Here is a 15,000-nt window from a genome sequence, read left to right as displayed (position 1 = left end):
GTACACAATCTGTTAAATTGCTAAAAGCTAAGAATGCACCCTGAACTGTGGCATACCTGTCTATTGACAAGGCACAACTTGTTACCATGATGACCCATAAGACAGAGCAACCCAAAATAACGGTACGTATCAAGGCCAGATATTGGGCAGATACTCTTTAAAGTTATCTACTACAGTATGTCGAATGCCATATGATCAAATGGGACAAATCACTAGTAGCGCTTGATGTCACAACAGCACAAATATCAGCAGGACTTTCAAACATGTCAGTGAAACAACTGAGAAAGCAATACGAAGCAAGATGGCTGACATTAACAGACATGTCTAAAACACAATGGAGAAACCAGTGACAGACAACCAAGCCTATTCAAGGTAAGTGCAACGCACACCAAGGATTATTGGTGAGGTGCTGGCCACTGGTGAAGCAACGCGCAACATGATCGTATCAAGGCCAGATTTTGTCAGTGTTTGGAATAACGCCGTTTAAAAGAACGGCGTTAGGTAACGACGGGGTAATCTAACTAATTACTTTTCCTGTCGTTACAACGCTGTTAACGTTACTGGACGTTAAATGCGGTGCGTTACTATGCATTGATTGAATAAACTGTGTAATCCGAACGCACCCTGGCTCACAGCTAGTGAGGAGGTGGGTTAATAACGATGTAAGCAATATGATTGGCTAAGGCAAAGTCATGTTTCATGATAGCCAATCAGAGCCAGTGTTTTTACACACTTGCCAGCACACGTGCCACACACACACGCAACAGCTAAATAGAGATTCGACGAAACAGCAGAGGTCAGGAGCAATCCGAAAAGTTGGCATTTTCAAGGTGGAGATATAAGCACTACTTCAAATTCATCAAGGCAAGAACGTGCATGTAATGTGTACATTATGTCCAGGAGCGAAGACTTTGTCGACATCTGTTGTAAGCAACTCTAATTTAATGAAGCATCTCACACACGCATCTAAAGCTAGTGGCCAAAAACACCGATACCTCCACCACAGATGATAGCTCGCCATCCACTAGCAAAGAAGGACTCAGAGCAAAGTCCTCCAAGCAGCAAAAGCTAGATCTTTCTGCCTTACAACAAAAACTTATGACACAGGCTGAAGTCAACCGTAGGTCTGTCGACGTGCAATATCTTGAATTTCCCCTTGGGGATCAATAAAGTATATCTATCCTCATTTTAATTGGCTGCTCAAAACTGCTCAAAAAATCTAAATTATTTTAGCCTGACAAGCCAGACCCACATTAAAATGTAGGGTCTGGGCACTCACCGTTCGCAGTGCTCAGTCCGAGGGGCGGGATAATCAGTTGTCTTTCAAATTCCCTCTGCACTAATAGACAGTGGCAGCTTATGAGTCCCATGCGTTTCCCACCAGCGGAGCTAGTTGGCTAGTTCAAATGTTTGCCAACTTACTGTAATAAAAGCTTAACTCGTGTCACACTGTTCGCCAACAGCAACATACATCTTATTTGTTTTCAAGTAGCAGGGAATTCAAGCCAAACCGTTGCAACTCTGCCATCAATCATTATGTTAAGCCCACCTAACTTGACTCTATATACACGCATTTCATTGGCCTGATTGAGTTTCGATTTCTGGAGCTCACAAGCCAACGCAGAGTTGCTAGACTAGCCCTGGCAGCAAATGTAATTGCCGCTAGGGGCGCGTCTAGATTTCTAGGCTAAAATTCTTTGACATATAGCAACTTTTTTTTTGCAACAGTAACGCAAATAGTTACTTTCCCTGGTAACGGGTTACTCTTATCATAGATTCAGTTACTAACTCAGTTACTTTTTGGAACAAGTAGTGAGTAACTATAACTAATTACTTTTTTTAAAGTAATGTTCCCAACACTGGATTTTGTGAAATAACTCTTAAAGGTATCTGCTACATGCTATATGATCCTGTATATTAAGTATGTTCAGGAAGTAGACAAATTACAAAACGCTGACCTCTGACTAAAAAATTACAGTGGGACCCCTCTCGACATCAGATTTCCTACTTGTGAACTCTGGGTGACTCGACTTTAAATGCACAACTGAAGTTTGACCTCTGACTTCTGAGTCGTCTGGAACGCAGCGTTGGAATATTCCTTCAGAGGGCCATGAAGTTCCTGCTAAAGCAAAATCACTAATGCATCCAAAGCGTCAACCGGACTTAAAGCTGGCTCATTTTTAGACATCGGAAAACCAGTGCTTGTCATCGGCTGGACTCCAAAGTTAGTTTAACTGCTTTTTGAAGCTCGGGGGGATGTGGTGGGTGGGGGTGGGGGTGGGGAGGCTGGCTCTCTCAGTGGTATGGAGCAGTGGTAACATGCGTGAGATCACAGAAATTGGCCCAATCAAAATGGGCTCATTGTTGTGTCACCGTCTCGGCACCACAGGCCAAGGCTCTTTGTTTGCGCTCATCAGCGGTTTTCCACCATGAAGACGCTTCCAGTTCACCTAAGGGTGCATTATTTACCAGACTTGGTGCTTGGTAGAAAACCTGTTAGATTGTGAATGAACTGGCAACATTCTGCCATTTGATAACGTTGTTCAGAAAAAAAGGATTAAATGCTCACTTCAGCGAGATGCTGGACCTAAACTGCTGGCCTAGAGGTGTATGGCTCTCTTGTATGGAAAAAGGCATTACATCACAGGTTTGGGCCGGTCAATACAGAAGAATAAGGGGACACATTAAAAGCCACCTATAAATGTTGCATTCCTCCATCATAATATAATTAACTCAAATTCAATAAATTCAATACATTTCTCTGCATTGTCCTCTACAGTACGTTTCGTGCATTTGCAAAACAAGCTGGAAGGAGTAGTGTGTCCTTTAAGCTGCATGTCTGAAACGATCTCCTTGCAGTCGGAACTCAAAGAGTAGAGAGTCATAATGAGTTTCCCCCGGCAACACTTTAATCATCCACTTCACTCCTCGCTTGCCCCCTCCAGGGAAGAACCAAACCAGAGAGGGTTAAAGCGGATAGTAATCAAGGATCTTTGACCAAACTGCATGAAATGGAACTTAAGGCACCTCCCCTAAATTCCATACCATGGTCATGAGTAAAAAAAAGGTTCTTGAAGGAACCACTGGGTTGACTTTAAGACATTTTGACACAGAGGTTCCTTTCAAAAAGTAATGCATTTAAAAAGTCAAATCCCTTCTAAATGAATTATAGTCTGAAAAACAAATCTCTCTGTTTTGTCTTTAAAAGACTGAAGACACATCCTAAATTACATACCATGTTTATGAGGGAAAAAGAAAGGTTTCCAAAGGAACTGGTGGTTCTACTTCTGTTTATTGGCCGTAAAGATTCTTAAGGTATGGCTGCACTCAGACACCTAATAACCCCCCAAAATATTCCATGAAGGTAAGAGCTCTCTGAAAGGACTAGACTCCAGCTCATTACCCTTTTTGACACAGATGCCCTTTTGTGAACTTGAACGCTCAATGAACGCTCAATATTATGTATTATTTAACATTCTGAGTAAACCTCTGCCATCTATCCACACCTGAACTGTCCCATTATGTTCACCTTCCGATGTTACAGTACATACTTGCTATCAGGAGCCACACTTACTACCGTAACCTACGCACACACACATGAATTCAGTTAACTGTTCGGACTGTAGGGACTGTAAATTCAATCCAGTTCAGTTCAGTTTAGAGGCGGTACCACCCAACTTAAGATATATACTGTCTTGTTTAACGTGTTAGCACTTATCATCTAGAAACATTGGGCAAAATGCCTGAAAGGTCACCAGCAATGGAGCAATATAATTGAACAACCGTGCTAATTGTTTTTTGGATAATCAAACCAAAATGACCCTGGATTAAGTTTTTGCCCGACCAAGTTTAACAGCTCCAGCGCACCATTTCAATGATGCCATGCTGTAGGCTATGAATCAGTGGAATAATTCAAACCATTGTGGACAGGGTGAGAAATTGAATGTGTGTGTGTGTGTGTGTGTGTGTGTGTGTGTGTGTGTGTGTGTGTGTGTGTGTGTGTGTGTGTGTGTGTGTGGGTGTGTGTGTGCACGTCTGTGTGTGTATGTACGTGTGTGTGTGTGTGTGTGTGTGTGCCCACGAGCGCAGCCACCAGCCTGAATGTCTTATTCAAAACAGACATGCCTGATCAACACCATCTACTTAGTACCACCCATCTGTGCTACAACACAAAGCCATGCTGACAGAGACTCAGTGTGCACCGTCCTGTTGGCGGGTGAAAGCCAACGTACTCTATATTCCAATAGTCAAGCGCTTTCTAATCAGTGCCCACTGCCTAGAAAAGGGAAACACATAGTCCTGGAGGGAGGTTCTCATTGGCTAACCCTCTCATTTCCCAACATGAATTCCCTACTGCTTGGGAGGAGGAGCTGCAATCATTGGTGCAATAAAACTGATGTGAACTTCAACCTGAGCCAGTCAGTATGTCAGGGCAACACTGGAACCTGTACAGAGGCCTGAGGCCACTCACATTAAGATATACAGTAATCATGTTATCATACACACACACACACACACACACACACTCTCTCTCTCTCTCTCTATATATATATATATATCTATATATATATATATATATATATTTCTTTCACACACACATTAAATCATCATCTTGATATTTTGATGATGAGTTTGATTCACATATGTGGCCATTCACAAAACAAAACAAAAAAAACACTCACACAGACCACACACACACAGCCACACACACACACACACACACACACACACACACACACACACACACACACACACACACACACACACACAACACACACAGACACACACACACACACACACACTTATAATAACCAGCCAAACGCCTTGTCACAGTATGCTCATAAGTCAAAGTCAAAGTCAAAGATCCAAAGGCCACACATCTGATGGACTGATCCAAAAGAAAGAAAGAAAGAAAGAAAACATTAAATTAACATAGAAACAAACAACCCAGCAGAGCACAGGGGATATGCTCTGGTGCTAAAGCTGCCTCTTGCCATCTTCAGATCTATTCAACAATGAAAGAAGGAAACCAATGAACAACAGCAAAAAAAAATAAAAAAAACAATTAAATGAACAGAAATGAACAGAAATGGGGGAAAAGGCAAAAAAAAGAAACCGCGGCAGGGCCACTGCACACAGCCGCCTCACCTGTGAACCGGCAGACGTGGGCCCGGCAGCCTGGGTTTCTGAGAAAAGCGCTCCCAGATGCCAGCACATGTGAATCCCCTGCAGGTACGGCAGGCTACGCTCCCCCCAGCCCACTGCCGAGAGACCCCGCAGATTTAATACGTGTTTACTGCGCTTGACAGAGAGGTAGTATGTGTGTGTGTGTGTTTAGATGAGAGAGAGAGAGAGAGAGAGAGAGAGAGAGAGGCAGGTTTGATATGAGTTTACTTTTCAAAGATGGTCATACACCAGGGGTCCCATAAAGACTCCTGTCTCTAGTCTCTTCAAGCCACCGGCTTCAGAAAGTAAAGCTCCAAACACACATTCGTGTCAACTCCTGTCTCTAGTCTATAGTCACTCACAAACACAAACTTGCTCTCTCTCTCTCACTTATCCGTCATGTTTCACTCAACCAAAAAACACATTTGTCCAAACTCCATTTTGGTGGGGTCTCCCACGGAACAGATATTTAATCCTAAACATAGGCTCAGTCCATCAGATGTGTGGCCTTTGGATCTGCCAGGGAACCTGCTAAGGAACCTGTTGAAGAACCTGTCAAGACAAAAGGATGGTTCCTCTCATCTCAGGGGACAATAAAAGTTGTTGAACCGTTGAGTGTCCAGAGCCATGACATTAGAGGTCTTTTTTCAGCCTCCACGTCGGGTCTACTGTGGAGACTAAGGTGCTCTTAGGAACCTCAGACACCTAAATGATGACTTTTATTTTAAAATGTTGGTTCTATTCACACTTCAGTTTGACAAACTTAACTTTTTGGCCTAAAACCTCCAACTTACAAACCAGCAAAGACTCATTTATCCACCTCTCTCTCACACACACACACACACACACACACACACACTTACACACTTACTGTGCATACACACGTGTATACATACTAACTCTAACTCACCTACTCACAAACACAAACTTGGTCTCTCTCTCTTTCTCTCTCTCTCTCTCTCTCTCTCACACACACACACACACACACACACACACACACACACACACACACACACACACACAGACACACTTACACACTTACTGTGCATACACACGTGTATACATACTAACTCTAACTCACCTACTTACAAACACAAACTTGGTCTCTCTCTCTCTCTCTCACTCTCTCTCTCACAAACACACACACACACACACACACACACACACATTTTGCAAGAGCACCATCCAGGTGTGAGGGAAGGGCTGAGCAGTGTGACCTTTGAAGCCCTTCTGACCTCTGGAGGTTAAAAGGTAGGATTCACCGCCGCAAGACCCAAAATTATAATAAGCATGACCAATGGTGTTTGTAATGTAGTTCTCTCTGTCTCTTGCTCTCTATCAGTTCTTTTCAATTCAATGTGCTTCACTGGCATGACTGTGTATTGCACAATACTACCAAAGCATTAAAAAAAGAGTATGAAAAAATATTAAGTAGTAAGTAATCTCTCTCTTTTTCATTCTCTCTTTCTCTCTGTAGATTAGAGACAGAGGGAGAGGGGGAGGGGCAGACAAAGAGTTAGAAAGGTAGTTAATTTTCAAAATGAAAGACAGCAAGAACGCTGGGGGGGAGACATAGTGAGAGTCTGAGAAAGAGAGAGAGAGAGAGAGAGAGAGAGAGAGGTAGAGAGAGAGGTAGAGAGAGAGAAAGAGAGAGAAAGAGAGAATTGTTTTATTCTGATCACTTCCTCACTGAATTGCCATTGCCTGTAGGTCACTCATTCCTCCAAAAATAAATCCACTTCCATGTTTCCAAGTCTCCCTTGCCTTATTGTTGCCAAGCTCCGTTATATAAAAGAGGCCTTGTCACCAGGCAACCTGCTCAGGTGTGTGATGGCTACTCATGGCCCTGACCTGGCCTGCATCAGGTTCATATAGCCGTCCGGCCTGTGCTGATTCAGGAGCTAGAAATCCAGCAAACATTAGAGGGAAAGTTCAAACACATTTTGTTGTGTGTAATCATTCCAAAAGACCCTTCCAGCATCCATGTCAGAGAGTGGAGAGTAAACTTTTTAGACTTTTCACTGATTAGAACACACCTCTATTTCAGATCCAGAAACTGGGTCAGATCGCAGAGAAGAGTCAGCCAGTCTACAATCAGCTGTGAGAACTGTGAGGGTGGCATTACACTGTATCAGCACATCACTGGTCTGGCTGAGTTTCATGGACATACATTCATCACAGGGCTCCTTCCCTTCCCACTTGGCATTATGGTGAACCTAGATAGCTCAATGATTATTCACTGTAAAATACAGTGAGTGTGTGTGGGGGAGTAGAGAGAAAGAGAGAGAAAGTGATAGAGGCAGAGAGAGAGAGAGAGAGAGAGAGGGGCCTCTATCAATTCGACTTACAAGTTGAGGCACAGTCTCCCGAGACCTACTTACATGCCAAAAAGACTCGAACACTCAAGGGCTGTCAGACCGAGCAAACTATCCGCTCCATATGGACGGACAAGCACGCACCTACTCGCCATCAAAGCACTCTAGCCGGCAGCGCTGCAGACTAAAGTTACATATTTCCTTCAACCACCGGTAGAAAATAATAGCTAGCTACTGGCGCTGACACTCGCGCGCACTCAAAGCCGTGATGGAGACTTTGGAGTGCAAAGCGCGCGGGTGCTCAACAAGTCCAAACCAGCTACCGTCCGACATCTCCTGAGCGACCATCACAAAACATACGGGGTTATAATGTCTGTCTGTGCGTGTGCGTACGTGTGTGTGTGTGTGTGTGTTTTGTGTGTGTGTGTGTGTGTGGGGTATTAGAGACACAAAGAGATATTAGAAGTTTGAAGAAAATGCCTTTTTTGAGGGTAGGGAAAGATTTCCCAAATGTAGTGAGCCCGATTCATTAAAGAATAGAAACAATCTCTTTACCTGCTCGCCCTGTTGTTAATACGTGTAGAAAAATGAAAAGGACATTTAACAGCGACGTTCTCCGACGCAGCCACACGCGTCGGTCCATCTTGTGGTGCCCAGTGTCGCCCAAGAATCACGGAGAAACGCGTGAGGCAACTCCAAGGTCCAAGGTATGGGGTAAGGCGGCGGGTGTGCTGATTAGATTCAGGCGTCCGTCTCCATGCGCTGTGCAGCCTACGTTGAACCAGCCGTGTGCACGCACCTGAGCTTGCGGGTGCAGTTGGAACTGAACGAAAGTCAAAGAAGCATGTGTGAATCCGCAGAATAACCCAGAAGACCCGTCAGCAAACCTGGACTCCACATTTAGTCTCTCTCTCTCTCTCTCTCTCTCTCTCTCTCTCTCTCTCTCTCTCGCTCTCTTTCTCTCTCTCTCTCTCTGTATCTCTCCCTCCCTCCCAACCTAAGCATCTCCTTTTAACTCAAAGGGCCGTTACACACTCTTTCCCTGGTAGCTATAGTTAATCAAGCACGTGAACACAGAGAGAGTATGAGTGATGTGTTAAATGCACATGTCATGTTAATTAAAATCTCATGAGCAATTAAGTTAACATCCTTACACACACACACACACACACACACACACACACACACACACACACACACAAAACACAGAAGGGCAAAAAAAAATAGAATTCAATAGAATTCAATAATTTATTCATAATTAAACAAAATAACAGACATTGTAAAGCCATCTCACAGGTTTCATTCTTCCTTGTCTTTCACACACACACACACACACACACACACACACACACACACACACACACACACACACACACACACACACACACACACACACACACCAGCATGCCAGGACAAGAGGTTGAGCTGCCCACCTAATAAAATATGCTCTAGCAGATTCCAAATTCCTTTTGACTGAAGGCTCAAACTTTTAACAGTGCTTAGAGTCTCTCTCTCCCTCTCTCCCTCTCTCTCTCTCTCCATCTCTCTCTTCCTCTCTCTCTCCTCTCTCTCTCTCTGTCTCTCTACCCCCCCTCTATCTAACACACATGTTCTCTGTCTCCCTCACACAAACTGTCCCTCTGTCGCCAGACCAACCCCCTTCTGCACTTTGTCTTATTTACTAGAACTACTGGTTTCAACTTTTCCTCTCAAAAGGTCTGCTAACATACATAAAGGTCTGCTAGCTTGACTGAGTTTACTTCAATGGTAAACTGTCTTAGATAGTGACTACAACATGACACTAAACTGTCACACACACACACACACACACACACACACACACACACACACACACACACACACACACACACACACACACACACATATTTACACCTATTGGTGGGTATCTTCACAATGAACACACACTTGCAGGCATATACTTGTATGCGCTCAGGCACATAAGACATGCACAATCCTGCATACATACAGTTATACAAACATCCATAGGTTCACGAGCATAACTGAGGAATTAAGGTTATCCTGTCATGTTCATTTTGCTTTATGAAGCAGTGAGAGCAAAGAGAACAAGAAGACTTGGACTGGTAGCTGAAGGCAGAGTGGACAAATCTGAACTTGATCTCCATCTCTCTCTGTCTCCCTCTCTCTCTCTCTCTCTCCCTCCCTCCTCTGTCTCTCCTCACTCTCTTTCTCTTTCTCGCTATTGAATGTGGACACATTTTCTGTTTGTTGAAGAACTTAGTAAGGGCACGCATTACGGTGCAGTCTTCTAGAAGTCAATAGACAATGGCCTATGAGAAAGGCAAATGCACGGGATGACTAAGGAGCTGGAGACTTGAGTAGATGAGAGTGTGAAGTGGTTCAAATCAAATCTGAAATTTCCTGACTATTCCCTGATTTTTCACAGACTTAAAAAAGCTGCATTTCCATGACCTCTCTCTCTCTCTCTCTCTCTCTCTCTCTCTCTCTCATTCTCTCGCTCTCTCTCTCTCTTTCATATGTCTCTGGAAAGAAGATTCCAGACATAGCTGCCAAAGCCACACCCCCTATCCAGGAAAACATCTTTGTAAAAGATGGGCTGACTTGGAGAAATAAACTGTGTAGCCTATGTGTGAAGTACTTTTGTTTATTACTACTATTACTAACTGGTATTATTATTATTATTATCATCATCATCATCATCATCATCATCATCATCATCATCATCATCATCATCATCATCATCATCATTATCATCATCATTGTAAAGGTAGCCTGTAATATTAATATTAGTGGTACCAGTAGTAAAAGCAGGTGTATTTTATAGTTTTCCCCTTCTTTTGCCATAGGCCTACCAATAAAGCGCATTTCCATTACTTGACATCTTTAAGTGAGATGTGATGCCTCTGGCTATTTTGTCTTCTCCTTATTACTTCTGTAAACAGTTTATGGGGTATCATTCCTCCGCATTAGATCCCGGTTCTTATTAGCATGACACGATTCTGTCACAAGAGGGCGAACAGGACCCACTTTTCGCGCTCTCCCAAGAACGGTCGGGATTAGGTTGGGGGATAAACATTCATGCCGGATTACATTGTTTAGTTGAAGTGGGTGCAGTCTACAAGCCTAGGCTAGCACCGCAAGTCATCTGTTTGGAATAGACTGCGTCAAGAAAATCTTTTTTTTGTTGTATAGACTACAAGCTCGAACGCAGACCTGATTTGCAACTTTATCCAAGTTACAGTAGAGATTCATCTCTGGAGGACTAAAAAAACAATCACACAAATACACTGACATACAAACAGCAAGCAAGTCAATAAATAAAAAATGACTTGGCACTGGTGAGGGTATCGTTGCAACGGCTGGCTGTTCTCTATTTTCAAACCTTCATATGAACAGGTCAAATGTTGCAGTTCAGCTCATGTGTGCCATATTTATATTCTGCAATTCACGACCACCGTGGCTTTATATTCATTATAGTAATATGTTATACCACAAGTCTATTTTTATCCTTGCATCACCTTTTCCATGTCCAGCCAGACGTCCTCGCCTAAGGCATGGATTCGCCTGAAAGCAGACAGTAGGTTGCCAAGGATGTACGGCCGATGTACGGTCCCGTTAGGTAACTCGGCCATGTACGCAGTAGGTGTGCATGTGACGCTGGCTCGGGACGCTTAGCTGAGTCTTCAGCGTAGCTGTGTGTGCATGTGCAGAAGTGATCCTCTTTAAGCCGACACCAGTTAAACGCTCCCGTTTTGGTGGCAGGTGCTCGCATATCGCACTAACTCACGTCCTAAGGTGCATTCGGTGCGGGGACACTTGGAGCGACGAATATGGCACAGCCTGGACAGAAAGTAATTTTGATAACCGGTTGCTCCTCCGGGATAGGCTTGCGGATGGCTGTGCTCCTCGCTAAGGATCCGCAGCAGCGGTACCACGGTAAGCGGACTCATGGTCCATAACCATCTACAGAGCTGTCAGTCAGTAGTATAAGTCGTGATATAACTGAGTTATGGAATTCCCAGCCAGAGTTAGATAAACCTAACGAACGGACAGGTGTTAATGGGTTTATGATTAACCACAAATGAAATACCGAAGAGTGACGCAAACCATCGTTTTTGTGGTCTTTCAGACTTTGTGGTCTTTGCGTAACAGATCAAATGATTAAATAATACTATTTTTCGCTTAGTCTAGACTACTGGCAATACTAGGCTGCAGGTTATTTAATTCAATCACAGTGGGGATAGCTTGCATCCTGTCGCAATCAAAAAGGTGCTATAGAATACATCATCACATAACAGCTGTACTGTATTGCAATCATACTGGATGTTTTTGGTAACACTTTATGGTAAGGATACATTAATTATCATGAATTCATTCATGATTTATGTATCACTTCATCACTTCATTCCTTTAATATATAATGAATCATCAGGAATTGATATGAGTTCATATAGTCTGTCATTTGAGACCTCATACATGAACAGCACATCACTTAAAGCATTAGGAATGGTGGGCACACCTTATGAATTATGATTTATTGAGCATGATCATGATTTTTTCTTTTTCTGACAAAAATGTGGTCTCACTGCGGAAATTCTGATTTGAACACAGCTTTGCAGTTGTATATATAATAACACATGTTATTATTCACCACTTTAGGGGTGGGGGGGCCACAGGCATGATGAACTTGAGCAAGTTCAGCAATTAACCTTTAATTCATGTAATGATGATGGTCATGCTAAAAAAATTATAAATCATAACGATGTACCCATCATGTTTTAGTTCATGTGTTGTTCATGCATAATGTCATGAATGAGAGACTATGGACTCATGTCAGATATAAAGGAATGAAGTGATGGATAAATTATGAACCCATTATTGTAAAGTTACTGTTTTTTTCACACACTTGAAGGACATTAATTTTTTTTGAAAGACCCAACAAATCGATGGATAACAATCCATGAATCAATCAGCAGGGTCCCATTAAAAAGATTACAACAGCAGTGTGAAGTAGGCTTCATGAAGATTCCGTTATAAAACAATTGAAGGTTCTAAAATTCTATGTTGAATTCAATGAACGCAGATATTCTTTAGAACGTTCATTTTCCAACATTCCCATCACACCATGACTGTACTGTTAAGAGTTAACAGTTAAGGGTTAATTCATATCTACATTCATATTCAGTTTGCAACTGAACCACACTTGGGGTAGTGGAGGGGGAACTCACGGTAAACTGTGGCTCCTCCAAAGAGAGAGAGAGAGAAACAATTGGGAAGCCAGGGTTACACAACAAATTACTGTAGCAGAGAGAGGGAACAAGACAACAGAGAGAGAGAAGAGAGAGAGAGAGAGAGAGAGAGAGAGAGAGAGAATGGGGCCCACTGGAGCGGAAAACAAACACTTATGGTCCACACCCCACCTCCCCAACCACACACACATGCACATGCACACGTACACACGCAGACACCCCATATGCCCTGAGACTCTCCATCTCTCTGTCTTTCTCTCTCTCTCTCTCTCTCTCACACACACACACACACAAAACAGAGTTCTTATTTTGGTCAGTTCAGTGAGCTGTTTGGAGATTATTTCCTGGCAGCTACAGGTTTCTGTCTATCGGGCAGACAACAGCTGATTCAGTGTGTGTGTGTGTGTGTGTGTGAGAGAGAGAGAGAGAGAGAAAGAGAGAGAGAGAGAGAGAGAGAGAGAGAGCTCAAGTCCAGTGGTTGAATACTGTTTCAAACGCTGAATTGGAACAAAGTGTGTTTGTGTTTGTGTTTGTATGTGTGTGTGTGTGTATGTGTGTGTGTGTGTGTGTGTGTGTGTGTGTGTGTGTGTGTGTGTGTGTGTGTGTGTGTGTGATATATAAACTCAGTCATGCATATTGAGTTGTAGTTGTCTGTGAGTGACTGGACACCGTTTGTATGTCCTAATAGGATTGTGTTTTTGTGTCTGTAGCCGTGTGTGTGTGTGTGTGTGTGTGTGTGTGTGTGTGTGTGTGTGTGTGTGTGTGTGAAGTTATATCACTGCTCCTCCCTCATGTAACTGTTACATATGTCTGTTATGAATGAGTGTGTCTGTGTATGTTATATATGTGTTCTAGTGTGTGTTTTAGTGTGTGTGTGTGTGTGTGTGTGTGTGTGTGTGTGTGTGTGTGTGTGTGTGTGTGTGTGTGATATAAACTCAGTCATGCATATTGAGTTGTAGTTGTCTGTGAGTGACTGGACACCGTTTGTATGTCCTAATAGGATTGTGTTTTTGTGTCTGTAGCCGTGTGTGTGTGTGTGTGTGTGTGTGTGTGTGTGTGTGTGTGTGTGTGTGTGTGTGAAGTTATATCACTGCTCCTCCCTCATGTAACTGTTACATATGTCTGTTATGAATGAGTGTGTCTGTGTATGTTATATATGTGTTCTAGTGTGTGTTTTAGTGTGTGTGTGTGTGTGTGTGTGTGTGTGTGTGTGTGTGTGTGTGGTGAGCGTCTACCAGTGCTAGGCACGACCTCTTATCCCTGCTTAACCTTAAGTCAATCCTCGCACACAAGGATCACTGCCATATTTACACACATTGTCCACCGTTATAGCGGACAGCCACAGCAGAGCTCCAGGAGCTCCAGGGGCTCAGCCTGCTTAGGGAAGCCCAGTTTGGCCCTCTAAGATGGGCCTGTCCAGCACATGAGCCCTGGGTGGGTGTGGTGGGGGGTGCAGGGTGCCAAAAGGCTGTACTAGGCCAATGGGGTGACTGGGCCAGGTGATGCAGCAAAGCCTCTTCCAGTGTTGTTGGGTGACGTTGTCCGGAGAGGAAGGTTAGAATAATGAGTGGATGTTCAAATGTTTTCTATTTTGTCTTTTCCTTCCAAAGTAGTTGTACACTTCTAAGGCGGACACTGACAATGGTTGTCTTCATAGATTATATATTTTTTAAACAAACAAATCCTTGACTTTGCTTATGTCAGTTGTAACAGGCCATCTCTGGTTTTGTACATTTGCTTTTTATAAAAACACCCCCCGCTATCAAGCTTCACAAAATAATAACCCAGCCATTATATAATGGAATAAAATACATATGTATTGAATAAAAGCATGCCATTCAAGCAGTTGTTCGCAAGCGTGTCATTATACTATGTATCTACATTCTTGGAATGTCTCTTGTCCAATAAATTAAGTGGTCTGGGCTTTGCTAGTGCTTACGTAATATATCACATCACAATCAACAAACAATTTAAAAGATTGGAGCCTAGCTTGTATAGCTTGTCTAAGATGAGTTAAGAATGATGAGACTGTAAAATGCGTCACAGGAATGTCGATGGTGGCCGGGCATGATATGTAAATATGAGATGGCAGGATACCTTTTCAACAGCAAGGCACACACCGACGTTAACTGATTGTGAAGTATGTCACACATATTATTATATGCTATGCTATAACAGGGGTGTTCATTCTTATGCCCATATGTGTCTTCTAGAATCTAGATAGAGTGATCATGACCACAGTGGTGGGCATATGCCCACAGCATGTTGAA

At 43.1% G+C, this 15,000-nt stretch overlaps 2 protein-coding genes across 3 annotated transcripts in view; one reads left to right on the top strand and one right to left on the bottom strand.

The window, feature by feature from the left end:
• Positions 1-8,356, bottom strand: part of col5a3b (collagen, type V, alpha 3b) — a 74,726-nt gene extending 66,370 nt beyond the window's left edge. The window contains exon 1 of the mRNA XM_048248976.1: positions 8,037-8,356. Coding sequence (XP_048104933.1) covers positions 8,037-8,124 — 88 coding nt within the window. The 5' untranslated portion in view covers positions 8,125-8,356. The remainder of the gene's footprint in view (positions 1-8,036) is intronic.
• Positions 8,357-11,139: 2,783 nt separating this feature from the next.
• Positions 11,140-15,000, top strand: part of LOC125298646 (retinol dehydrogenase 8-like) — a 13,553-nt gene continuing 9,692 nt past the window's right edge. The window contains exon 1 of one of the 2 annotated variants that reach the window (XM_048249482.1): positions 11,140-11,417. In XM_048249482.1, the coding sequence (XP_048105439.1) occupies positions 11,312-11,417 (106 nt within the window). In that variant the 5' untranslated portion in view covers positions 11,140-11,311. The remainder of the gene's footprint in view (positions 11,418-15,000) is intronic. The other variant, XM_048249481.1, reaches the window with a different exon arrangement.

This window comes from Alosa alosa, chromosome 7 (genome assembly GCF_017589495.1).
Source record: "Alosa alosa isolate M-15738 ecotype Scorff River chromosome 7, AALO_Geno_1.1, whole genome shotgun sequence".
Classification (NCBI taxonomy): Eukaryota; Metazoa; Chordata; class Actinopteri; order Clupeiformes; family Clupeidae; genus Alosa; species Alosa alosa.
Note: the sequence above shows the minus strand (reverse complement) of the source record. Positions and strands in the feature narration are given on the sequence as shown.